Genomic DNA, 27,946 nt, shown 5'->3' on the forward strand with positions numbered 1-27,946 from the left:
GAGGTGGCTGTGGAGTTTTTGACCAGTTTGTTCAACAGAATTCTAGCGGGTAAAAAGATGCCTGAGGAATGGAGAAAAAGTGTGATGGTGCCCTTTTTTAAGAAGAAGGGTGATGTGCAGAGCTGTGGGAACAATGGAGGAATAAAGTTGATGAGCCACTCAATGAAGTTATGGGAAAGAGTAGTGGAGGCTAGACACAGGACAGAAGGGAGTATTTGCGAGCAACAGTATGGTTTCATGCCGAGAAAGAGTATCACAGATGCATTATTTGGCTTGAGGGTGTTGATGGAAAAGTACAGAGAAGGTCAGAAGGAGCTACATTGCGTCTTTGTAGATCTAGAGAAAGCCACTGACAGAGTACCCAGAGAGGAACTGTGGTACTGCATGCGGAAGTCTGGGGTGGCAGAGAAGTATGTTAGAATAGTACAGGGCAGCAGAACAGGGGTGAGGTGTGCTGTAGGTGTGACAGAGGAGTTTCAGGTGGAGGTGGGACTGCATCAGGGATCAGCACTGAGCCCCTTCCTGTTTGCAGTGGTGATGGATAGGCTGACAAAGCAGGTTAGACTGGAGTCCCCGTGGACTATGATGTTCGCAGATGACATTGTGATCTGCAGTGAAAGCAGGTGAAAGGTGGAGGCATGCGCTGAAAAGGAGAGGAATGAAGATTAGCCCAAGTAAGGCAGAATATATATGGATGAATGAGAGGGTGGAAGGGGAAGAGTAAGGCTCCAGGGAGAAGAGATAGCGAGGGTGGGGACTTTAAATACTTGGGTTCAACAATCCAGAGCAATGGTGAGTGCGGTAAGGAAGTGAAGAAATGAGTCCAAGCATGTTGGAACGGGTGGAGGAAGGTGTCACGTCTCTGATAGGATGAAGGGCAAAGTTTAAAGGACAGTGGTGAGGCCAGCCATGATGTACGGATTAGAGACAGTGGCACTGAAGAGACAACAAGAGGCAGAACTGGAGGTGGCGGAAATGTTGAGGTTCTCTCTCGGCGTGACAAGGTTGGATACAATTAGAAATGAACTCATCAGAGGGACAGCCAAGGTTAGATGTTTTGGAGAATGTTAGAGAGAGCAGACTTTGATGGTTTGGACTCATCAAGAGGAGAGAGAGTGAGTATATTGGTAGAAGGGTGATGAGAATGGAGCTGCCAGGCAAGAGCCAGAGGAAGACGAAAGAGAAGGTTGATAGATGTAGTGAGGGAAGACGTGGGTAGTTGGGTGAGAGAGGAGCATGCAGGAGATAGGCTTATATGGAATAGGATGACACGCTCTGGTGACCCCTAACGGGACAAGCCGAAAGGAAAAGAAGATGACACACTGATGTTGGACGAGAAGGCCTTGCTCTCAGTCTATGTTCCAATTCATCCAAAAGTGTTCCATACGGTTGAGGTCAGGATTGTGCAGGCTAGTCAAGTTCATCCACATCAAACTCTCTCATCCATTTCTTTATTAATCTTGATTTGTGCACTGATGCACAGTCATGCTGGAACAGGAAGGGGCCATCTCCAAACTGTTCCCACAAAGTTGGAAATGTTCAGAATATTAGCCCCTGAGCTCCAGTGAAAGGATGTCTGAATGTTTCAGCATACCAAGAGATTTTGGACAGTCAGAGAGTTTCAACATGCCTGTGGAGCAGTGCACAAGGCAAGGTCCATAAAGAAATGGAGGAAATAATTTGGTATGGATTAACAAGACTGGCCTTCACAGAGTCCTGCCCTCGACCTGATAGACCAACTTTGGGTTGATTTTGAGTGGACAGTTAGCCAGGCCTTCTCGTCCAACATCAGTGTGTGACCTCACAAATATGCTCCTGGATGAATGGGCCAAACTTCCCATAAACTCACTCCTAAATCTTGTTGAAAGCCTTCCCACAAGAGTTGAAGCTTTTACAGCTGCAAAGGGTAGACCCACATCATGTTCAACAATATGGATTTAGAATGGGGCGGCACGGTGAACGACTGGTTAGCATATCTGCCTCACAGTTTTGAGGACCAGGGTTCAAATCCCGGTCCCGCCTGTGTGGAGTTTGCATGTTCTCCCCGTGTCTGCGTGGGTTTTCTCCGGGCACTCCAGTTTCCTCTCACATCCCAAAAACGTGCATGGTAGGTTCATTGAAGACTCTAAATTGTCCGTAGGTGTGAATGTGTCCGCGAATGGTTGTTTGTTTATATGTACCCTGCGATTGGCTGGAAACCAGTTCACGGTGTACCCCGCCTCTCGCCCGAAGATAGCTGGGATAGGCCCCAGCACACCCGCGACCCTTGTGAGGATAAAGCGTTACAGAAAAAGGATGGATTTAGAATGGGCTGTCACTTAAAATCATATGTGAGTCAAGGCAGGTGAGCGAATACTTTGGCAATATAGTGTAGGTATGTAATTAGTTAGGTAGGTAGGTAGGTAGGTAGGTAGGTAGGTAGGTAGGTAGGTAGGTGGACATAGATCTAGACATATACAGGTAGATATAATCTAGACAGCAAGATAGATGGACACAGACACAGAGATAGATAAACCGATCAATAGTTAGATCTAGACAGAGATACACAGATCGAGACATAGATATAAATCTAAATAGACAAACAGCAGCATTACATGAAAACATTTATTTATATATATATATATATATATATATGTACGCACACACACACACACACACACACACACACACATATAAATCCCCACGAAGAAGGGAAAAACAAAAGAACCAGCGATCGACCTATCTGGGCAATAATGAAGGCCGGGGCGGGGGTTGGACCATACACCCCGGCGTAACGACCTATCCACCTTAGGCCAAATGTTTAAGTGTGGGACACTGCTCACCAAGGGGGGCTTGCTCCACCGCTGCCCCCACAATTCCCACCAGCTGTTTCGACTTGGCTGCTAATTGCGCCCATCCCATCCCAGTGATCACCGACTGTTCGCTATTGTCTGTTGATGGACTCAAACCCAAATAAGACGCAAGGACAGGCCGGTGAAAACTGTTATTTGCTGATGGAAGAATCATCGAATGATTTGACGGCCCGCCGTCTGGTGGTGCGAGGGTGTCCACAGGTTGCTGGTAGAGTATATAATCATTGTCTCTACAGCAGGCAGCCATTAGCGAAAACTCGCCGCCACTTCATGACTTCATATGGACCGCCTCGGCGTCTCTACGGCAATGCATCGCCCAAAAGGTTCCTTGCAGCGAAACCAGAAAAGCAGACGGTTGACCTAATCCAATCCACTTTATTTATATAGCAAAATTTAAACTAAACACAAGGTTCCCAAAGTGCAGTAAAATGCAATAAAAAAGCAGCATATCGCAGATCCAGTGTCGCAGATCTAGTTTCAGCTTGTGAATGTGATTAATTGATGACATAAAAACTCTACCAGATCGTAATATTTAAAAAAAAAAAAGACTGAAAACCAAATGTATTTGATCTGCCCTTTGTAGTCAAAAAACTGTGATGCATGTCACTCTGGCCAGTGTCTGCCTTACTCTGCCCACAGGTGCCTCATATAAACAATCCATTGATTGAAGGCAGCTGTTCTGACCCGAAAAGAAGGGGCAACAAACTAAATTTTCCATACATATATTAATTGCAAACAAAATCATTTTCTCAAACAAATCATATGACCATACACTTTACCATACACCAAACCTAAATAGACTAAATGATTGGTCCAATAAAAATATTGGCCTCAACACACAGGCCCTTCATTGTAGATGTTGAGGCAGCACAATTACTGATACCAATTTAAAGCAGGTTAAAATGCAACATGGTTTTCGTACGTTGTCAATATACAACAAATATTCACATCTCATAATCATAAGCACTTGATAGTCCATAGTCCATAACAGATCAGGTGTTTCCTGGTCCTTAGAATCATATGTTTAGAGTCGTCATTTGTATATTGGTTGTATGAGTTGAGTTGGAGTACGAGAGGTCCCCAGTCCGTAGCCCTCAGAAATCAATCTGGTGCCTCCAAGAGTTGGCAGAGCTTGCTGATGGGTCTCTAAAACATTATTTTTGTTTTTTACCAAGACACTCCTCTCGAGTCCTTTGGATCCCATAAGTGTTTTTACAACCTGGCCCAAGAGCCAGGAGTTCCTTGGAGCTGTATTGTCCACTATGATGACAGATCATTTTGGTGAAGGGTTTTGTTTAGAGTGATGCCATTTGCTTCTCTGCTGTAGGATTGGAAAGGATTCTCTGATCCATCGACCCCAGAAAAGATCTGCCAGGTAATGTACCCGTCTCAATCTCCTTTTTGACTATAGGTCAGTCTTGTGAAAGAGTCCTGGTGGCAAAATTGCATTTGCTTTAAGTTGAAGGAGGTGGTTTGGAATAAAAGGTTCAATGTCGTTGGGATCACATGACACAGTGGTTAGTGGTCTGTCGTTATTACCTCCACTTCACATAGTGCTGTCTGTAGGGTCTCATCATCCAATGTTTGTTCTTTTAAGACAGAATAAAGAATCTTTTTCACTGGTCTGATGAGCCTTTCCAACATGCCACCATGGTGACCTCCAAAAGGTGGCTTGAACAGCCATTTTACTTTGTCCTTTAATAATGCATTTTGCACTTTGTTATTGTCCAACTCTAATAGTTTCCTTTAGCTCTTTTTTGTGCACCCAAAAAATTTACTACGCCTTTAATACTGTTCTTCTGCTAAAGATGAATTGACGGATAGCATTTATGCAAGAGTTTGTATCCAATGAGCTTGCCATTTCTAGCATGACTCACCAAGTAAGTAACGATCACACCCCGAAGTTTAACACGTGCTCGGCCCCGCTTCACCTCTATGGGCCCAAAGTAATCAATACCCACATAGGTAAAGGGCAGAAAGTCCGGGGACACTCGTGTACTGGGAGATCTGCCATTTTCTGTCCAACAACTTTAGACTACATAAGTTGACAGAGTATGCAACTCTTGAAATTCGTCTCGAAGATGAGTTGGCATGAGGCAACCTTGCTTAAGTCGGGAGAGCATGTAACTTTTTCCTGAGTGCCCTGTCTGCTGATGAATATGTTGTAAAATCAGCTTTGAAATGTGAGAATTCTTGGGTGGTATGACTGGATTCCTGAGGTTGAGGGGCATTGCTAACTTTCTTATCCTTCCTCCTACTCTTCGTAGTCCATCTTCCACAATGGGATCCATTTTACAAATTGAGCTGCTCTTTTTCACTGGCTTCCCATTTTCCAGCAGTGTGAGTTCCTGTGAGAAGAAATGTCTTTGCTCAAAGAGAATTACTGACCTTTCAGCCTGTCTTATGTCTTGCACTGACAGATGCACTTTCACAGTGACCTGGAGCAGGTTAATTTTGGTTGTCAGGCTTGTCATAATGGTCCAATTAGGTCAGTCTTTGCAAATTTCTTTCGTTGGCTTAACAGATGAAGTAGTTCTTTTAACTTTAACATCCAGACAATCCCTTTCTGTAATCTACTCCATGAGGAGTAATAATCAATCTGCTGGTTGGATCTTTAGCTCCAATTTTCACACTGTTAACAGATGCTTCATTTTTTACTTCTAAATCATCAGGAGGAATCTGTCCTAACATTTTGGAGATTTTAGGTCAATCTGTTTCCGGTTTCTCGAGATATGTGGGACCCTTTAACTATCTTGAATTCCAAAAGGGGTTTAATGTGCATCCCACATGATGCAGCATCAGCTGTGTTGTCCTTAGAGAAAACATGTCTCCATTGTCTCTCTCGAGATAGATCAGGTATCACTGAGAGTCTATTGGCCACAAAAGTATGGAATCTCTTCATTCAGTTGTGGGTATAGCCTAGCAATGAGGTGCTGTCCAGAAGGTAAGAGTCTGACATCTCTACTTGGAGTTCTCTCTTTAACATCCTGTCCACCTTTACGGCAAGAGTCGCTGCAGCCAGTTCCAACCGAGGAATTGTAATTTATTTAAGCTAGTGACTATGGCTTTTGACAAAACGAATGTGACATGGATCTTTCCTGCACTGCATCTGTGAACCTGAGATAACGGACTGTGCCAAAACATACTTCGCTGGCATCACAGAAGTGATGAAGCGCTATAGACGTGACAAGACCAAAGGTTTTGTACATCGGTCCAACTGAAATCTCTTGAGTTGCTCCAGTTCTATGAGCCGTATCTGCCATTTCTTAGCGAGTTTATCTGGGATAGTTTCATCCCACCCACATTTTAATTTGCAGACTTTTTGATGATATGCTTGGCTATGAAAATATATGGGGCAAGGAATCCCAATGGATCGTAAATAGAGCTAACCATGGAGAGAATACCTCTTCTGGTCGAGGGTTGTGTGTTGGTGGTCACTTTAAAGGAAAAAGTGTCACTCTCTGTGTTCCACTGGATCCCAAGTGCTCTTTAAATGGGCATTTTCTCTCTATCCAAGTCCAGTTCCTTGAGATTGCTGGCTCTTTGAAACACTAACCCTTTGTAAAACGTCCCGGCTGTTACTGATCCACTTAGCCAATGAGAAGCCTCTGATGTTAAACATCCCAGAGATCTCTAATGAGTTTAACAGCTTAATGCACCATAGACACTGATTTGAGACAATCGTCAACATCGAAGTTGTGTTGGACTGCATCGTTAACTTCCTTGTCATACTTATACAGACCCATTCCAAAAAAATAGAAGATCATTTTTTATTTATTTATAATTCCATTCAAAAAGTTAAACTTTCATAAATTATAGATTCAGGGCCCACTATTTAAACAATTTCAAGAGTATTTATTTGTTTATGTTTACATAATTTGGGCTTCCAGCTCACAAAACCCACAAAATCAGGAATTCAAAAAATTACAATACTGTGAAGAAATTATTTACTTCTCAGTTTTTGTAGAAAAAAAAAAGAAAGAAATTAGGGTCACATTAAATCAATCAAAATATGGTACTTTCAAAACAATACGTTATTCTTCAATACTTGGTTGGGAATCCCTTTGCTTTAATCACTGCCTCGATGCGCCGTGGCATTGAGGTAATCAGACTGTGGCATTTCCTGGGAGTTATGGAAGCCCAGATTTCCTTGATGCTTGCTGTCAGTTCTTCTTTGTTTTTGGGTCTGTTGTCCCTTATTTTCCTCTTGATAATACCCCATAGCTTCTCGATGGGGTTTAGATCCGTCGAGTTGGCTGGCCAGTCAAGCACTGTGATGACATGGGCATCAAACCAGGTTTTGGTGCTTCTGGGGGTATGGGCAGGGGCCAGGTCTTGCTGGAAGATGATATCTGCATCTCCATACAGATCCTGGGCAGAAGGAATCACGAAGTCCTCTAAAACATTTTGGTAGACTGTTGCAGTGACCTTGGATTTAAGAAAGCAGTTTACCAACACCTGCACTGGACATTGCACCCCAAATCATGACTGACTGTGGATATTTCACACTCGACCTCAAGCAGCTTGTGTTCTGTTCTTAACCCGTCTTTTTCCTCCAAACCCTTGGACCTTGATTCCCGAATGAAAGGCACACTTTACTTTCACCGGAAAAGAGGACCATGGACCACTGGCCAACAGTCCAGGGCTTCTTCTACTTGGCCCAGTTGAGACGCTTCCTGCGTTGGCTTGACCCGAGGAACCTGACAGTTGTAGCCCATCTGAATGTGGTGGTTTTGAAGTTGTGACTCCCGCCTCATTCCACTCTTTCCGGATTTCTGCTAGATTCTTGTATCTTCTCTGTTTGATAATCAGCTGAAGCCCACGGTAATCTCTTTTGCTGGTGCATCTTCTCCTGCCACATCTTCTCCTTCCACATTTTGTCCTTCCACTAGACTTTCCATTGATATCCTTGGACACAGCACTCTGTGAACAGCAAGGCTCCTTAGCTAGGAACCTTTGTGGCTTACCCATCCTATGGAGGGTATCAATGATTGTCTTCTGGCCAGTTGTCAAGCCTGCAGTCTTCCCCATATTGATCCCAACTGAGACAATTCAACCAAACTGAAGCAATTTAATGACACCTGGGGAAACCTGTGCAGGTGCTTTGAGTTTAGTAAATGATTAGTATGTGACACTCAGTTTAAAACCTTTACGGCCTGTAAAATCTGGGCTGATTTCTTCACAGTATTCAAATTTTTTGAATTCCTGATTTCCAGACCAAATTATGTAAAAATAAATTCTACAATACTTGAAATTGTTTATATTGTGGGCCTTGAATCTATAATCTATGAAAGTTTCATTTTTGGAATGCAATTATGGAAATAGAAGTTTTACGTGATCTAATTTTTTTGGAAAGTGTCTGTAGATGTTGTCTTTTGCTGTTTGTTTTAGAGCAAAGTTAGTGATACTAGGTGAAGAAACAGCTCCAAAGATATGGACCTTCATTCTGTAGGCTTCCAAAGTTCTGGAAGTATCTCTATCAGGGCACCACAGAAATCTGAGGAACTCTGTTTGACTGGAACATGCGCCTGATAAAACATTGCATCAATATCTGCCATAAAGGTGTCTTGCTCTTGGCAAAACTAAAGTAAAACTCCAACCAAAGTATTTGCCAGGTCAGGAGCCTGAAGAAGTTCCTTATTCAGAGAGGTGGCTCTGTATGATGCCGCACAGTCGAACACCACTCTGAGTTTGCACTTTTGACGATGGTAAATGCCGTTATGAGCTATCTACCATACCTGTCCATCTTTGCGGTGTAGCTGCTTAGGCGGCATCTTTTTGGCATGACCCTTTTTTTAACAATTCATCCATGAATCTCTTGTATTCTTTGGCATAATCGCCATCACACCGGAATCGCTTAAGAAGATTGAAGGTACGCTCTTTAACTATTTCATAGTTCTCAGGCATGACTGTTTCCTTGTGTCGAAATGGCAAGAACAGATGATAGTGTCCACCTAGATGCTCAACTGAGGTTGTGACTATTTCCATGAATCTTCTGTCCGCAGCTGACATCTCATTTCTCTCTTCATTCTCCTTTTCCGAGAAGTCCTGGTAGTATTGGCTTAGGAGAAGATCCTTTAGTTGATCAACTGCAATTGGATTCACTGTGGCAGTTACCGGCCCTAATTCCAAGGTTCCGAAAGAATTCAGTGGACCATTCACCACCCATCCAAAGACTGTCCTGACTGCATATGATCCATTTCCTTGGCTGTTAATTATCTCCCATGGCTCCATTGCTTTAGGAACATTAACTCCAAAAAGCTGCTCAATATTTACATCAATTTGATTCAGTTGTACACCGCTCAGATACGGCCATCTTTCTAGGTCCTTTTTGGTAGGTATATTATCCTTTGAGATGGGCATTTTACTTCGTGTGTACACCTTTGACAAGTTACGGTAAATACTGCCCCTCAAGTTGCCAACTTCCAATCTAATAAGTTCATAGCTCTTTACTGGTCTCTTCGGACCCATCATTTTTAAGACAACTGTTGTTCTTCTTCTGCCTCATCAAATTCTCTGTCCAGAATGTCACAGAGCTGCCAGAGTCAAGGAATGCCTAGGTCAGTATAGATTTATTTCCTTTTATCAACCTTTACACGAACTGGCACAATGACTCATGCGCATTTTTTACCGGGCCAAGTTACATCTCTAGCTGAAACTAGTGCGTGACTGATGTTTGTGTCTTTTGAATCAGAAGCCTTTGGCTGAGGATTATAGGTGGCGTTTTGATTTGTTGCTTCTGGGCTGTCTATATAATAATATATAATATTGCTCGATGACTCCTGCTACAGCTTTGGCATACCAGGCTTTGGTTGCAATTTTTACTCAAATGCCCTTGTATCAAACATCCAAAACCGTGACCATTGGCTTTTAGAAACTCAACTTTCTTCTTACTCTTTATGTTATAAATTGTGAGCAATTTGTTAACATATGCTTTCCTTTACAAAAACTGCAAAATGAAGACACAGGACTGCCACCTGGTGGCTGCCGTTTCAGTGTGTAGTATTGTACTGTATCTGAAAGTGGTGGGGCACTGCTGTTGACATCAGTTGCCACAATAGTGGCAAAGCTGCTTCCATTACTCTGAGGTGTTCTAGGTACTAGTTTGTTTCTGAAGACTATTCTTCTCTGGGGAGATGGCTGATCTTGGATGTTTCCAAACAATGGGTCCATAAGCATTTTTGCTTGATTCTCCGTGAATTCCAAAAGATGCTGTAATTTAGCTCTTCTGTTTGTTCTTTTTAGAACATCATAGGCTGTCACTCACCATCTTTCTCGCTGTTTGTAGGGAAACTTAATTAATACGATGGACCTCATGTTGGAGAGAATATCATGTTGATACATGTGACGCAAATCCTTCATAGCATTAAGGCATCCCCTTAGATACAATGCATAGGTATGAAGTGCTTTTCCATCATCAGGTTTTAAAGATGTCCATTTCAATGCCTTCTCCAAATACACATTTGAGATTTTGATTTTGTCCGCATAATGCTCTTTTAATAATCGTTGGGCTTCCTTATATCCTCTTAAATCCATATATATTTTGGGCTGGCCTGGGGTGTACTGCTCAAGAAAGTAGAGCCTATCCTGACCGCTGATTGTTTCATCTTCAATTAGGTGCTTGAATGCTCAAGTAAATGGCTTGTATTCAAGCGGATCACCAACTAATACTGGCATCTCCATGATTGTCATCATGGCTAATTTCTGTTGCGTGATTATGAGTTCAGCCTGTTGTCTTTGCTTCGAGGTTGTCATGATGGCTAGGTCTCTGGAGTGAACATCATGCAGTCTAGATGATGAATGTTTCTTTTGTAGCAGTGAGTCATGCTGCTAGAAACGGTTTTGGTCCAAAGATGTCTGAAATTGCACGTTTTCAACTGCTGACCAGAGAGGTGTTTTAGGCACTGCGCCCATTTCCAGAAATGTAACAGGTGACACATCAGGATCCATGAAGTCGATACTCTTGTTTATCCATCCATCCATTATCTGAGCCGCTTATCCTCACAAGGGTCGCGGGAGCGCTGGAGCCTATCCCAACTATCATCGGGCAGTAGGCGGGGTACACCCTGAACTGGTTGCCAGCCAATCGCAAGGCACATGTAAACAAACAACCATTCGCACTCATCTTCACACCTACGGGCAATTGAGAGTCTTCAATTAGCCTACCATGCATGTTTTGGGGATGTGGGAAGAAACCGGAGTGCCTGGAGAAAACCCACACATGTATATTTGCTTCAAAATATTCATTCATTCTAGCCTCTTGAGTTTCACTGCCCATGTTGAGATTTTGTAGAGCCTTCATTTTAGCAGCTGAGGCTGCAATTTCAACATTGAGTTCTAAAGTCTCCATTTCCGTCTTTAACCCTTTTATGCATGAATTATAACCAACTTCAGGATTTTTTCCCATGGCTTTTTATTTCTCTTTAGTCATGAAAAAAAAAATCAAACATACAGTGGGTACGGAAAGTACTTGTCCAAAAAAGATTAAGAGTCCTCTAGCACTTCGAGCAGTTCGAAAGACTAATATTGCAATAGTCCGGTGCAATGACTATTGTGCAAAGGGCGCCGAGACTTCAAGCGAGTCGTGCAAAAATCTGGGACAATGTTGATTGTGCAAATGTTGCAGATATACCTCAGTCAGTGTGCAAATGGAGCAGATGCTACTCTGGCATGAGTGGTCAGTATTGGTCAACAACAGATATGCAAATAGTGCAGCGTGGCGAGACTACTGAGTTCACGAGTAATATATAATTGGCCCGACAGAAACGTGACAACAAACTCAAGAAAAAGACATTGCCAGCATGTTGCAATGGAATTGTAGGTTAGATGTTTAAGAAGTTGATTGCAAGAGGGAAGAAGCTGTTGGAATGTCTGCTAGTTCTAGTTTGCATTGATCGGTAGCGCCGACCTGAGGGAAGGAGCTGGAAGAGCTGGTAACCGGGATGTGGAGGGTCCGAGAGGATTTTGCACGGTCTTGTCTTAGTTCTGGCAGCGTGCAAGTCCTCAAGGGTTGGTAGGGGGGTACCGACAATCCTTTCACCAGTTTTGATTGTCCGTTGCAGTCAGAGTTTGTCCTTTTTTGTAGCAACACCAAACCAGTCTGTGATGGAAGAACACAGGACCTTTCTCAGAAGCCGCAGGAAGTACATCCTCTGCTGGGCCTTTTTGAGGACGGAGTTGATGTTGATCACCCACTTCAGGTCCTGAGAGACTGTAGTTCCCAGGGACTTGAAGGTCTCGACAGTTGACACAAGGCAGCTGGACAGCGTGAGGGGCAGCTGTGGCGAAGGATGCCTCCTGAAGTCCACGATCATCTCTACAGTCTTGAGCGTGTTCAGCTCCAGGTTGTGTCGGCTGCACCACAGCTCCAGCCGCTGCACTTCCTATCGATATGCAGACTCGTCACCGTCCTTGATGAGGCCGATGACAGTGGTGTCATCTGCAAACTTCAGGAGTTTGACAGCCGGGTGCGCTGAGGTGCAGTCGTTCGTGTAGAGAGAGAAGAGCCACGGAGAGAGGAAACAACCTTGGGGCGCCCCAGTGCTGATGCTGCGTGTGGATGAGATTGCCTACCCCAGTCTCACCTGCTGTGTCCTGCCCCTCAGGAAGCTGTAAATCCACTGGCAGATGGCAGGTGAGACGCTGAGCTGGAGAAGCTTGGAGGAAAGGAGTTTAGGGATGATGGTGTTGAACGCTGAGCTAAAGTCCACGAACAGGATCCTCATGTAGGTCTCTGCACTGGCGAGGTGTTCTAGGATGAAGTACAGTCCCCTGTTGACTACCTCATCCGCAGACCTGTTTGCTCAGCAGGGAAACTGCAGGGGGTCCAGCAGGGGACCTGTGATGTTCTTGAGGTGGTCCAGCACGAGATGTTCAAAGGACTTCATAACCACAGATGTCAAGGCAACAGGCCTGTAGTCATTTAGACCAGAAATTGTAGGAATGATGGTGGAGCGTTTGAAACAGGATGGTACTTCGCACAGTTCCAGAGATCTATTGAAGATCTGTGTGAAGACTGGAGCGAGCTGGTCCGTGCAGATTTTTGAGGCAGGATGGGGACACATGGTCTGGGTCTACTTTAATTTTTTGATAAACGTTGGTGGACAGCCATTTTCAGGTCTCTCCAAAGATGCTCAATTGGGTTTAAGTCAGGGCCCTGGGTGGGAGATTAAAAAACAGTCGCGGAGTTGTTTTGTTTTAGCTGTGTGCTGACGGTCATTGTCTTGTTGGAAGGTGAATATTTGGCCCAGTCTGAGGTCCTGAGCACTCTGGAGGAGCTTTTCGTCCAGGATATCCCTGCACTTGGCCGCATGCAACTTTCCTTCGATTGCAACCAGTCGTCCTGTGCCACTGTGCTCTTAGGAACCTTAGGTGCAGCAGATTTTTTTTTTAACCTTGGCCAGATCTGTGCCTTGCCACAATTCTGTCTTCAGGCAGTTCCTTTGACCTCATGATTCTCATTTGCTCTGACATCCACTGTGAGCTGTAAGGTCTTATATAGACAGATGTGTGGCTTTCTTCATCAAGTCCAATCAGTATAATCAAACACAGCTGGACTCCAATGAAGGTGTAGAACCATCCCAAGGATGATCAGATCAAATGGACAACACCTGAGTTAAATATACGAGTGTCACAGCAAAGGGTCTGAATACTTATGGCTGCTGTGTGATATTTCAGTTTTTGTTTTTTAATCAATCTGCAAAAATGACAACAATTAATTTTTTTCCTGTCAATATGTGGTTTTGTGTGTACAATAATGAGGAAAAAAATTAACAAATGATTTTAGCAAATGGATGCAATATAACAAAGAGTGAAAAATGTAAGGGGGTCTAGACCCCCTTACCCACTGTACATTTTTCAAGAACTTGGTGACCAATAGGGTGGACAATTTACATTTTAACAACTGATGCTTCTAAATGTACCAGTGCCATAGATGCCTTGTTGTTTCAATGCCTGAATAAGTGGAATGGTGCAAAAGAAATTGTCAAAAAACACCTTATGATTCTTTTGGTGGATGTCATCAAAAAGGCGCATAACATCTGCAGCCATTCCCAATCCACTGACCACACCACACCCAGCCAAACCCTGATACACTTCGAATCTGTGCATATAGCCAGAGCTCCCTTCTCTAACCCACACTTTCACACTCAACGGTTTGGGTTTCTTTGGGATATAAAGCTTGATACATAAATGAATGGAATGATGTGTTCATCAATTGATTGGAATTCTTCAGGATCCAATGCTGAACTGAAGGTTTTTTTTGAGTGTGTCCAACACTGGCCTGATTTTGAAGAGCGTGGCCCAATGGTTAAGATCATCGCCTGCTACCGTGGGGGACTTAGGTTCAAGAACCTGACTGGACCATCCGCCAACATACCCCGTACTGACGGCTGTGGTGTCCTTGAGCAAGACACTGATACCCCGAAATGCTCCCCGGGCGCTTCAGCTGCCCCCTGCTCCAGTGTGTTCCACTAACGTGTATGTGTTCACTGTGATGGGTTAAATGCAGAGAACAAATTTCGTGTGCATGCATGCATACATGTTCATGACAATAAAAGGGGATTCTTCTTCTTCTTCTTCTTCTTATCGGCATTTCCTGGCTCCTGTGAATAATTATCAACAAAGTCCATGTACCTCAGAATCTTCTCAAATCTGTTCAGCGGCATGGCATTTGCTATCAAATCAAGACACAGCCCTTCCTCTGATGACCAGTACTTTCTTGATCTTGGGTATTTGAAGTATGACATGACCAAAGTAATCCCTAGAAACAGTCTTCATTTCACCAATTGTAATGGCCAAATTTTTTTTTCCATTTTGCAGTGCATCGTGGTTTGAGTTGAGCACTATTTCATCTATCAGCTCTTCGTGAAATAGATGCATGAAGAAATCCATTGGGGCTGTTCCCTCAATATTCACTTTCAACTCTCCTAAAAAGGAGCCATGTTTCCCTCATACTCATTGTCTTTGATTTTCCAGACATGTCTGCTTTGGTGTTTTTGACCTTTGTCAGGTAGGACATCCTCAGCTCCCTCAGCTTTTTCAGCAGCCTCATCTTCCTCGGCATCCTCAGCTTCGTCACTACTGCTGCCATTTGCTAATTATCTTTTTTCTGGTAGCCATCGCTGCCACTGACATCATCTTCACTTGAATCAGATGGTATTTGCTCAACTATCTTGTAGGCTTTGCGAGCATGCTCTGCACCTGACCTCTAAAAAACATAAGGACAAGGCTCATTACGCTCATGATAGGATAAATATCCACAAAATATTGCTATACTAAAAAATAAATTCATTTGCAGCCAAAAGGTTAATACAGATGAAATATTTTCAAAACATAAAGTTCCAGTAATACTATAAATTGTAGTCAAAATATAGCTAGCGATGCAGGGTGTCCAATTTAGTGGACACATGATTAATGACAATTTCCTCAAATCACAAAATCAATACTTTGATATTTTAACAATCATATTACTCCTTAGTTGTTGCTTGATGTTCCCAATTTATTTATTTACCTGCAAGGGTGTCTGTCCTAGAAGGAATGGACAGATATTCCTCTACTGAAAGGCACGCGTGTGCTTCTGTCAGCCATCTTGTTTTTGAGAAAAAAAAATTGCACTTACAAATGCTGGCCAGTAGATGGAAGTGTATGGCATGACACACTAGCGTCCACTGTAGTGACTGATGCACAACTGTAACTTTAAGACCTATTCATATAGGAGAAAACGGCTTTTGAATAGCTGTCCACTGTCGTGACCACTATGCATTAAAGGGTTAACCCTTTGCCGAATTATACGACCGCAGGAGAAATGCCTGTTTGTCCTTGAATGCAGCAGCTTTGGCCAGCAGTGCAGCATTTTCAGCAGCTGCTTTTCTGGCTGCTGAGGAGGTCGAGGAGGACACTTGGGAGGATGCTGAGAAAGCCTTGGAGCCTTTGGTCCTTTTAGACACGTTGGAAATACTGTCATGAGGCTTAACACTTGATTGTGTAATTTGTTCTCTCTTCGACATTTTGACATCTTTCAACCAATATTAAAAATTTGTCATCCTCGGCTCATACCAGTCCACATTATCCTCTTTTTTTCCCTCCTTTGATAAGAGCCTTTGCACTGACTCGTGAGCAGCATGAAATTCCTTCATGAAATGACTTCAAGCAGTCATTAACGTGATCAACAGTTCCACTCTTATTCAAAACTTTTATTTCATTAATCTTTCTCGTGCATGCGCCCAGTCTTCCCTTGCGGGACACTTTGAGCATTTTAACATTGTTTCTGCCTTGTGTACATTTGTTGGGACGTCCATTCTTATTTACTTTTGTTTTGTGTCCTTTTATTTCATTTTCTTTTCATTGTTTGGTATTTATTCATTTTGTTTTTGTAACAACGGCATCCTCGCGGGACGACATAACTTCTTGACCTCACACACCAGCTCGGGCTCCTTCCCTGCCAGAGAGGTGACATTCCACGTCCCAAGAGCCAGCTTCTGTAGCCAGGGATCGGAACAAGGTCCCTGCCTTCGCCCACCGCCCAGCTCACATTGCACCCGACCCCTATGCCCCCTCCCACAGGTTGTGACCCCATGGGAAGGGGGACCCACGTCACACCTTTCGGGCTGTGCCCGGCTGGGCCCCATGGGTGCAGGCCCGGCCACCAGTCCGTTTTCCTGAATTTTTAGGCATCATAGGGGTTTTTGGAGCTTTGGTTGGTCCCTCACCTACGACCTGTTTGCCATCGGCATAAAGCTCCAGACAACTTAGCTCTTAGTTGGTATACACAAACCCCTCCACCACAATAAGTTGACGGCTCAACAATGGGATATTTATTCATTTAACATAAGGACTGTCTGCGATGGGACGGCTGCGTGGAGTGGGACAGTGTAGAGCCGAGTGCGTCCCAGAGGAGATGTGGAGATGAAAAAAGTACAGTCAAATGAAAGAGATGACTAAATGGGACAAAACATTTTTCTAACCAATCTTTACTCGCCAACAGACGAACTATTCAACTGTTAGAAAACTATAGTTGCTTGTTTACTTTCAAACTCCGCTTTTAGTGAGTGATGCCATGTATTATTATCATATTATTATTTTTATTATTGAAAAAAGAAATTTGACAAAATACCTTAAAAAGGAATGCAAACTCAACAGTTACCTGTACTTTCCCACTTTGTTGTAGTTCACTGCTACCATCGAGCGGTTAAGCGGTTGAGCGGCCTGAAAGACCACGCTACTCATATGTCAAATTTTTGCCAGCAAGATAATGCAAAAAAAGCAATAATAATCGACCAAGCGACCGCTTGTAACTTGAGAAACTTGCAAATTGAGACTTTCATAAGTCCAAGTACCACTGTATTTTTAAATCCTACTATTCCATTGCAATTCCATTTTATTGGTTTTTTGTTTTTACATTCGTCTTGCTTCACCAACAGACTCTGGTTTTGAACATTAAAAGATAACCCCCATATCAAACATTTCGAATTTTTATAACAGGGTGCTACTTACTAGCTTCTTAACTGCTGTGTAGTCTGGACCCAGACCTTGCAGCTTCACATCTAGCTTCAACTCCTTGTATTCTTTTAGGGTGTATGTCTGAGAATATAGAGGACACAGTTGTGAAAATGATTAATCACTGGGCACTATTTTCAAAACTAGTTAAATTCAGTTTTATCCTGATAAACAACAGAAGTTCTCTTAGCAACTTTTATACTTTTCATTAGACACAGTTGACTTAGATTTGATGATAAACTTGACAAAAAGATCCATGACCACTTAATAGAATATGTAAACAATTCTGGCATCAGAGAAAGACTTTTGCTTGAACCTGACCTGACTCTTGACAAACCGGTTACTATTACATCACAAATGCAATCTGCTATTCAGCAAGCCAAGAAGATTCAGATTCAGTTTGACAAATTCAATTTAAAATTAGCTGTGACAGACATCTCGGTACTTTAGGAATAGCAACCGATAGCAGATACAGCGCCAATCAGTGCCTTTGTTTGTGAGCATGTGATATAGGGCCTCTCCGGAAAGTCAAATATTGTAACCAGCTACAATATTTTAACCTTTATACCACCTTCCCTTAACCCTTGTGCAATGCGCATGTGGTCAGAAAAAGGTGCTTCCTTTCTAATGCAGGAAAGGATAGTGTTATTGTGGGAACACACTGTATCACACCGAAGTGATGTCGTCGTCTTTCCGTCCCCCCCCCCCCCCAACATAACGTCATCCAGGCACTGAACTCCATGCCCTAGGCTTTACTGATACCTCGGTGTAGAAACAGCACACAACACATATTGATACAGACAACCATGTTTAAAATGAATTTAGAGGGTTTACATGAATGGTTTTCCAGCCCTGATGTAGCCCTAGTCCAATGCAGCCCGATGGGGGGCACAAGTCAGTGCAAACTGTAGGCCGGTCCCAAGCCCGGATAAATGCAGAGGGTTGCGTCAGGAAGGGCATCCGGCTTAAAACTTTGCCAAACAAATATGAGGGTTCATCCAAACAATTCTATACCGGATCGGTCGTGGCCCGGGTTAACAACGTCCGCCACCGGCCCCGTAAACCTGCAGAGCGGCGTTGGAAATTCAGCTACTGTGGGTCTAAGTCAAAGAAGAAGACGAGGTGGAAAGCAGGTTTTTCGGCAGAAAGAAAAGAGGAAAGCACAGAGCCTAGAATTGAATATGGGGACTTTGAATGTTGGGATGATGACAGGACATGATGAGTAGAAGAAAGGTTGATATATTGTGTGTCCAGGAGATCAGGTGGAAAGGCAGTAAGGCTAGAAGTTTAGGGGCAGGGTTTAAATTAGTTTACAATGGTGTAGATGGGAAGAGAAATGTAGTCGGGATTATTTTAAAAGAAGAGTTGGCTAAGAATGTCTTGGAGGTGAAAAGAGGATCAGATCAAGTGATGAGGCTGAAACTTGAAATTGAGAGTGTTATGTGTAATGTGATTAGTGGCTATGGCCCACAGGTAGGATGTGACCTAGAGGTGAAAGAGAAATTCTGGAAGGAGCTAGACGAAGTAGTTCTGAGCGTCCCAGACAGAGAGAGAGTCGTAATTGGTGCAGATTGTAATGGACATGTTGGTGAAGGTAATAGGGGTGAAGAAGTGATGGGTAAGTACGGCATCCAGGAAAGGAACTTCGAAGGACAGATGGTGGTAGACATTGCAACAAGGATGCAAATGGCTGTAGTGAACACTTTTTTCCAGAAGAGGCAGGAACATAGGGTGACCTACCAGAGCGGAGGTAGAAGCACGGAGGTGGATTACATTTTGTGCAGACGATGTAATCTGAAGGAGGTTACCAACTGTAAGGCAGTGGTAGGGGAGAGTGTGGCTCGACAGCATAGGATGGTGGTGTGTAAGATGACTCTGGTGGTGGGGAGGAAGAATAGGAAGACAAAGGCAGAGAAGAGAACCATGTTGTGGAAGCTGAGACAGGACGAGTGTTGTGCAGCTTTTTGGGAAGAGGTGAGACGGGCTCTCGGTGGATGGGAGGAGCTTCCAGAAGACTGGACCACTGCAGCCAACATGATCAGAGAGGCAGGCAGGAGAGTACTTTGTGTATCTTCTGGCAGGAAAGGAAAGAAGGAGACTTGGCGGTGGAACCTCACAGTACAGGAAATCATACAAGGAAAAAGGTTAGCTAAGAAGAAGTGGGACACTGAGAGGACCGAGGAGAGGCGAAAGCAATACATTGAGATGCGACACAGGGCAAAGGTAGAGGTGGCAAAGGCCAAACAAGAGGCATATGATGACATGTATGGCAGGTTGGACACTAAAGAAGGAGAAAAGGATCTATACAGGCTGGCCAGACAGAGGGATAGAGATGGGAAGGATGTGCAGCAGGTTAGGGTGATTAAGGATAGAGATGGAAATATGTTGACTGGTGCCAGCAGTGTGCTAGCTAGATGGAAAGAATACTTCGAGGAGTTGATGAATGAGGAAAATGAGAGAGAAGGGAGAGGAGAAGAGGCAAGTGTGGTGGACCAGGAAGTGGCAATGATTAGTAAGGGGGAAGTTAGAAAGGCATTAAAGAGGATGAAAAATGGAAAGGCAGTTGGTCCTGATGACATTCCTGTGGCGGTATGGAACCATCGAGGAGAGGTGGCTGTGAAGTTTTTGACCAGCTTGTTCAATAGAATTCTAGTGCGTGAGAAGATGCCTGAGGAATGGAGGAAAAGTGTACTGGTGCCCATTTTTAAGAACAAAGGTGATGTGCAGAGCTGTGGGAACTATAGAGGAATAAAGTTGTTGAGCCACACAATGAAGTTATGGGAAAGAGTAGTGGAGGCTAGACTCAGGACAGAAGTGAGTATTTGCGAGCAACAGTATGGTTTCATGCCTAGAAAGAGTACCACAGACGCATTATTTGCCTTGAGGATGTTGATGGAAAAGTACAGAGAAGGTCAGAAGGAGCTACATTGTGTCTTTGTAGATCTAGAGAAAGCCTATGACAGAGTACCCAGAGAGGAACTGTGGTACTGCATGCGGAAGTCTGGAGTGGCAGAGAAGTATGTTAGAATAATACAGGACATGTACGAGGGCAGCAGAACAGCGGTGAGGTGTGCTGTAGGTGTGACAGAAGAATTTAAGGTGGACGTGGGACTGCATCAGGCTTCAGCCCTGAGCCCCTTCCTTTTTGCAGTGGTGATGGATAGGCTGACAGATGAGGTTAGACTCGAATCCCCGTGGACCATGTTTGCAGATGACATTGTGATCTGCAGTGAAAGCAGGGAGCAGGTGGAGGAACAGTTAGAAAGATGGAGGCATGCACTGGAAAGAAGAGGAATGAAGATTAGCCGAAGTAAGACAGAATATATGTGCATGAATGAGAGGGGTGGTGGGGGAAGAGTGAGGCTACAGGGAGAAGAGATAGCAAGGGTGGAGGACTTTAATTACTTGGGGTCAACTGTCCAGAGCAATGGTGAGTGTGGTCAGGAAGTGAAGAAACGGGTCCAAGCAGGTTGGAACGGGTGGAGGAAGGTGTCAGGTGTGTTATGTGACAGAAGAGTCTCTGCTAGGATGAAGGGCAAAGTTTATAAAACAGTGGTGAGGCCAGCCATGATGTATGGATTAGAGACAGTGGCACTGAAGAGACAACAGGAAGCAGAGTTGGAGGTGGCGGAAATGAAGATGTTGAAGTTCGCACTTGGAGTGACCAGGTTGGATAAAATTAGAAATGAGCTCATCAGAGGGACAGCCAAGGTTCGATGTTTTGGAGAAAGTTAGAGAGAGCAGACTTCGATGGTTTGGACACGTCCAGAGGAGAAATAGTGCGTATATTGGTAGGAGGAGGATGAGGATGGAGCTGCCAGGCAAGAGAGCTAGAGGAAGACCAAAGAGAAGTTTGATGGATGTCGTGAGGGAAGACATGATGGCAGTTGGTGTTCGAGAGGAGGATGCAGGAGATAGGCTTACATGGAAAAGGATGACGCGCTGTGGCGAACCCTAATGGGACAAGTCGAAAGGAAAAGAAGAATGTAGCCCTCGTCCATTTTTTGGAAATTTTTTTACTTTTTCATTCAAAGGTCAATGATCAAAGGTCAAAATCAAAGGTTAGAGGGCTGAAATTTGGCCATTGCACAATTTCTAAGTTACTAGAAATAGGAGATAAAAGAAGCTTGGCTGTGTAAAAAACATAATGATTTGGTCTCGGGCTTCATTTGGTGGTTTACGGCTGTAAATACAACCCAAACACCGCGGACCGGTTTACAGTCGGCATTTTTTCTCACAGACCAGCTGTCAAGGTGTGGCATATACTGTGTATACACACACACACACACACACACACGCACGCACACGCGCACACACACACACACACACACATATATATATATATATATATATATACACACACACATTTGTATACAACCCCAATTCCACTGAAGTTGGGACGTTGTGTTAAACATAAAAACAGAATACAATGATTTGCATACCATCTTCAACCTATATTTAATTGAATACACTACAAAGACAAGATATTTATTGTTCAAACTGATAAACTTTATTGACAGCAAATAATCATTAACTTAGAATTTTATGGCTGCAACACATTCCCAAAAAGCTGCGACAGGGTCATGTTTACCACTGAGTTACATAACCTTTTCTTTTAACAACATTCAATAAACGTTTGGGAACTGAGGACACTAATTGTTGAAGCTTTGTAGGTAGAATTATTTCCCATTCTTGCTTGATGTACAGCTTCAGCTGTTCAACAGTCCGGGGTCTCCGTTGTCATATTTTACGCTTCATAATGCGCCACACATTTTCAATGGGAGACAGGTCTGGACTGCAGGCAGGCCAGTCTAGTACCCGCACTACGAAGCCATGCTGTTGTAAAACGTGCAGAATGTGGTTTGGCATTGTCTTGCTGAAATAAGCAGGGGTGTCCATGAAAAAGACGTTGCTTGGATGGCAGCATATGTTTCTCCAAAACCTGTATGTACCTTTCAGCATTAATGGCGCCTTCACAGATGTGTAAGTTACCCATGCCATTGGCACTAACACAGCCCCATGCCATCAGAGATGCTGGCTTTTGAACTTTGCGTCCATAACAGTCCGGATGGTTCTTTTCCTCTTTGGCCCGGAGGACACGACGTGCACAATTTCCCAAAACAATTTGAAATGCCAACTCGTCGGACCACAGAACACTTGTCCACTTTGCATCAGTCCATCTTAGATGAGTTCGGACCTAGAGAAGCCAGCGGCATTTCTGGGTGTTGTTGATAAATGGCTTTTGCTCTGCATAGTAGAGTTTCAAGTTGCACTTACGGATGTAGCGTCGAACTGTATTTACTGACATTGGTTTTCTGAAGTCTTCCTGAGCCCATGTGGTGATATCCTTTACACATTGATCAGAATCAGAATAATCTTTATTTGCCAAGTATGTCCAAAAAACACAAGGAATTTGTCTCCGGTAGTTGGAGCCACTCTAGTACAACAACAAACAGTCAATTGACAGACATACAACACTTTTGAGACATAAAGACATTGACAAAAACAGTCACTGAGCAATAAAGGATTGCTAGTTATCTGGTAATCCCGGTACAATTTTTTAAAATGTTTTTTTTAAATTTTTTTACAATTGTGCCAAAAGATGCAGAGTCCTCTAGCACTTAGAGCAGTTTGAATGACTAATATAGCAATAGTCCAGGGCAATGACCATTGTGCAAAGGGCGCAGAGACTTCAAGGAATGTATGCAGTTTAAAGTGATGACTGATGTCGGTTTTTCATCCAGTCCCGCCTGAGGGATGTGTTTGATGAGCATTCCTCAACTTTCTCAGTCTTTTTGCCACTTGTCCCAGCTTTTGTGTTGCAGCCATAAAATTCTAAGTTCATGATTATTTGCTAAAAACAATCAAGTTTATCAGTTTGAACATTAAATATCTTGTCTTTGTAGTGTATCCAATTAAATATAGGTTGAACATGAACATTATATTCTGTTTTTATGTTTAACACAACGTCACAACTTCATTGGAATTGGGGTTGTAGAAAGAAAAGCGACTCAAATTGTGCCACCTTAGTTATCCTGACAACCCTTCCAGATGGAGTTCAGTAAACTATAGCAGGTAGTTTCACTAAAAAACTGGACAGTGTTTTGTGTGAACGTGTGTGTGTACATGAGAAAGGCAGTAAGACATTGTGAGAAACAGACAAATAGGAGGCTACTGCATGAATTAATGTTTTTAAAGCGTGAATGTGGCCAACAGCACTCATTTTGTTTGCATTAAAGAGTTTGTTGATAGCTTCTCCTGATTCTGTCCCCCATCAACAAACACGTGCGCACACACCCAAACACACTTCCTCCCACAATCATAATTTCAATACGAACAGGGGAAAAACTTTTTTTGTTCCTGGTGACAAGTTTAGCAGCTGCTTAACTCGCAAAGCTGTGGGTGATTGACAGGGGGTAAAGCACTTGCGTGAACGTGAGCACGCACTGCAGCGCCGTGAGAACAGTCCGGACTCCAGAGTAGATTATGTTGAAAAGCTCACGTTTCTTTGTAAATGGTTTTTAAGCTAATTATTGTAAGTCCTTCAATGAGTGAGTCCTTACCTCCATGACACTTTTCATTTGACCACTTCGGAATGAATAATTAGCCCACAATGCATTGCGCAATTAACACGGTAGCACAATTCTATTCTTTGTGTAAATAAAAAAGCAACAACAATCAATCACACTTTTTGCTCAGGAAAATAAGAAAAATAGTGTGGCGATAGTGAAGCCATGCATTTCTTTGCACTATTTTATTTAGTCCGCCTTCACTGTGGATTGTCCACCTTCACTGTGGTTTGTAGGATAAACGGTGACCTCCCAGTCATTACAATATGTAAGTATATTAACTATTGAGCAAATTGCCATCAGGCAGCTGGGCTAATTCTTCAAACCATCAGCAACCTATGATTACTTGTTATGAGTAATTGTTGACTCAATAGTAACTATCATTGGTGAGGGAGGGTGGGGGCAGCAACGCTGAAGGCACTGGCCCCATGGATCCACAGACAGGTACAGGGGGTGGAGAGGAGACCAGAGTTGGAAGACCTAAGGTTCTGGGATGTGATGTATTGGTGAAGCATGTTTGATAGGTACTGGGGGGCAAGTGCATGGAGGAGTTCGTAGGTGAGGAGCAGGATTTTGTAGGTGATGCGGGACTTGACCGGGAGCCAATGGAGATTGATATGTGTGAGAGTGATGTGTTGCAAGGGCTTGGTGCGGATGAGGACCCTTGCAGCTGAATTTTGGATGTACTGGAACCTGTGTCGGGCTTTGATGGGTAGCCAAAAACAGGACTCCATTGTAGTTGTCCAGGCAGGATGTGACAACATTAGTAGCAATGACCAGAAGACAGGAGATAGAGCAGTGTCAGAGTGAGTTTAAGATACTGAGATTCTCTTTGAGAGTGACAAGGATGAATAGGAAGGAGCTCATGAGGGGCATAGCACAGACTGGAAAGTTGGGAGAAAAAGATAGAGAGGCCAGATTAAAATTATTTGGACATGTGCAGAGGAGGGACAGCAGATCTATTGGTAGAAGGCTGCTTGCTGGAAATGGCGCCACCACGCAGGATGCAAAAAAAGAAGACTAAAGATGAGATTTATGGATGTGATTGAGGGAAGACTTACAGATAGCTGGAATTACAGCAGAAGATGCAAAGGAGAAGGGGAGGATCTATGGACTGAAATATGTGCCACCAGGAACTGAATTTGAATCATTTATATTTGAATTTGAATCATTAAACTTGAATAATTGCATCAAAAAATGTAAGAATATTGTTTAATTTGAAACATTGCATTGAAACACTGAATCTGAATAATATGATTTGAAATTTAATTTATTAGTTTGGAACTGAAGTCCAATAAATTTGAAAGTGAATGTAAGATTATTTGAACCGCAATAAAATTTGTAATTATATATTTTCACATTCAGTTTGTTCATTTCAGATTCGGGTCAACAAATTCAATATTAAATTATCTGTGACAGGCATACGTCTACTACTTTAGCAATAGCAACCAATCGCAGATACACATATCTTCTCTTCAGCCTATTACCGCTTTGATTTTTTATCATGTGACATGGGGCCTCCCTGGAAAGTCAAATCTTTTAACCAGCTGCAGTATGTTGACTTTTACACCACCAACTTTGTGGAATGGGTCATTTGGTCAGAAAGAGGTGCTTTCTGTCAAACACAGGAAAGGACAGTGTATTGTTGGAACATACACTAAATTGCCAAAAGTATTCACTCACCTGCCTTGACTCACGTGATATCCCATTCTAAATCCATACAGTTTAATATGATGTTGGGCTACCGTTTACAGCTGTAACAGCAACTCTTTCAACAAGGTATAGGAGTGAGTTTATTGGAATTTTTGCCCATTCTTCCAGGACCATATTTGTGAGGTCACACACTGATGTTTGACGAGGACTGGCTCATTGTCCACTCGAAATCAACCGAAAGGTATTCTATCGGGCTGAGGGCAGGACTCTGTGCAGGCCAGTCAATTTCAAATACCAAATTCTCTCAACCATGTCTTTATGGACCTTGCCTTGTGCACTGGTGCACAGACATGTTGAAACAGGAAGGGGTAATCCCTAAACTGTTTGACTGTCCAAAATCTCTTGGTATGCTGAAGCATTCAGACTTCCTTTCACTGGAGCTCAAGGGCTAATATTTTGGACATTTCTAACTTTGTGGGAACAGTTTGGAGATGGTCCCTTCCTATTCCAACATGACTGCGCATCAGTGCACAAATCAAGATTCATAAAGATATGGGTGAGAGAGTTTGATGTGGATGAATTTAACTGGCCTGCACAATCCTGACCTCAACCCTATAGAACACTTTTGAATGAATTAGACGAGACCGATAGGCAGCCCTTCTTGTCCAATATTGCAATGGTCATGGCATCGGACTATTGCAATATTAGTCATTCGAACTGCTCTAAGTGCTAGAGGACTCTGCATCTTTTTGCACAATTGTTTTTTGTCAATGTCTTTATGTCTCCAAAGTGTTCTGTAAATTGACTGTCTGTTGTACTAGAGCGGCTTCAACTACCGGAGACAAATTCCTTGTGTGTTTTGGACATACTTGGCAAATAAAGATGATTCTGATTCTGATATCATTGTTTAACCTCACAAATGTGCTTATGGAATTTCTCATACACATTCTTAAACATTGTGGAAAACCTTCCCAGAAGAGTTTAAGATGTTATAACTGCAAAGGGTGGACCAATGTCATATTAAACCCTATGGATTAAGAATGGGATGTCACTTAAATACATATCTGAGTCAAGGCAGGTGAGCAAATACTTGTGGCAATATAGTGTATCACACCGAAGTGACATTTTTCCGTTTTTTTTCCTTTTTGATGGAGGCCCCGGGGACGACCCAGGACATGTTGGAGAGGCTTATGTCTCTCGGCCTGGGAATGCCTTGGGATCCCCCCAGAAGAGCTGGACGAAGTGGCTGAAGAGAGGGAAGACTGGGCTTCCATGCTTAAACTGCTGCCCCTGCAACCTCAGATAAGCGGAGAAAAATGATTGGATGGATGTTGATTATTATTATTAGTATCCGTAGTATTTTTTGGCACCATTAACTTCCATTATAAACATATTTATCAATAAACAGTGGTCCTCAAACCCCGGTCCGCGGACAGGTACCTGTGAGGCATTTGTTACCAGGCCACATAAGAATGACCAATTTATATAATTTCCGTTGTACTGCGTTTCGTGTGTCAAATGTATTTTACTTTGAATATTGACCGGATCTTCTCCGCCGCAACAGGAACGCTGCAGCAGTTCTGTTTCCGCTCCCAGCCGACTCGCTAATGGTGGTCAAACTCAAAGAACCAATAATTTCATAAACTGATTCAGTTAATTATGTTCACTGAAAAGATTTGTTCTTTTGAACGAAACATTTGCGAACGAAACAACACGAGACTGCACTTGTCAGTGATACATGATACGTTATTAAAAATAAGGCTGTACAACCTCAAAGACAAAGAAAGCTTTTAATAGAAAATATCAGGAGTCCTACTTAAAATACGGGTTTATCTCAACAAGAAACTCTCACGCACTGATGTCCTCTGCATAATAGTCTATGTGGCGACAAGCTTGCCAATGACACACTGGCATCCTGGACTAAAAGATTTTTTGAAAGAAAAATAGGTAAACTGAATACCCTGCTCCCATTTCCAAGATCCTATCTTTGTGAAGCGGGCTTTTTTGCTGTGACAGTTCTGAAGAAAAATTTACTGAGCAGACTGGACATAAGGAACAAGCCCAGGGCTCACATTGATTCTGCGTTATGGTGAGTTCTTGTATTTAACATTAGTTTTTAAGCTAGTTGTGTTCATTCATTTTTGCTGTGTATATAATACATATATGTGTGTGTGTGTGTATATATATATGTATATATATATATATATCCATCGATCCAATTTCTAAGCCGCTTCTCCTCACTAGGGTCGCAGGCGTGCTGGAGCCTATCCCAGCTGTCATCGGGCAGGAGGCGGGGTACACCCTGAACTGGTTGCCAGCCAATCGCAGGGCACATAGAAACAAACAACCATTCGCACTCACAGTCATGCCTACGGG

The 27,946-nt window shown here is 43.1% G+C and overlaps 1 protein-coding gene across 3 annotated transcripts in view; it reads right to left on the reverse strand.

The window, feature by feature from the left end:
- Positions 1-27,946, reverse strand: part of jhy (junctional cadherin complex regulator) — a 141,253-nt gene that overhangs the window by 10,053 nt on the left and 103,254 nt on the right. For 2 of the 3 annotated variants that reach the window (XM_061750687.1, XM_061750686.1), the window contains one exon: positions 17,346-17,432. The exons of the other annotated variant lie outside the window; for it this stretch is intronic. In XM_061750687.1, coding sequence (XP_061606671.1) covers positions 17,346-17,432 — 87 coding nt within the window. The remainder of the gene's footprint in view (positions 1-17,345; positions 17,433-27,946) is intronic. 3 annotated transcript variants of the gene reach the window in all.

Source organism: Phyllopteryx taeniolatus, chromosome 17 (assembly GCF_024500385.1).
Source record: "Phyllopteryx taeniolatus isolate TA_2022b chromosome 17, UOR_Ptae_1.2, whole genome shotgun sequence".
NCBI lineage: Eukaryota > Metazoa > Chordata > Actinopteri > Syngnathiformes > Syngnathidae > Phyllopteryx > Phyllopteryx taeniolatus.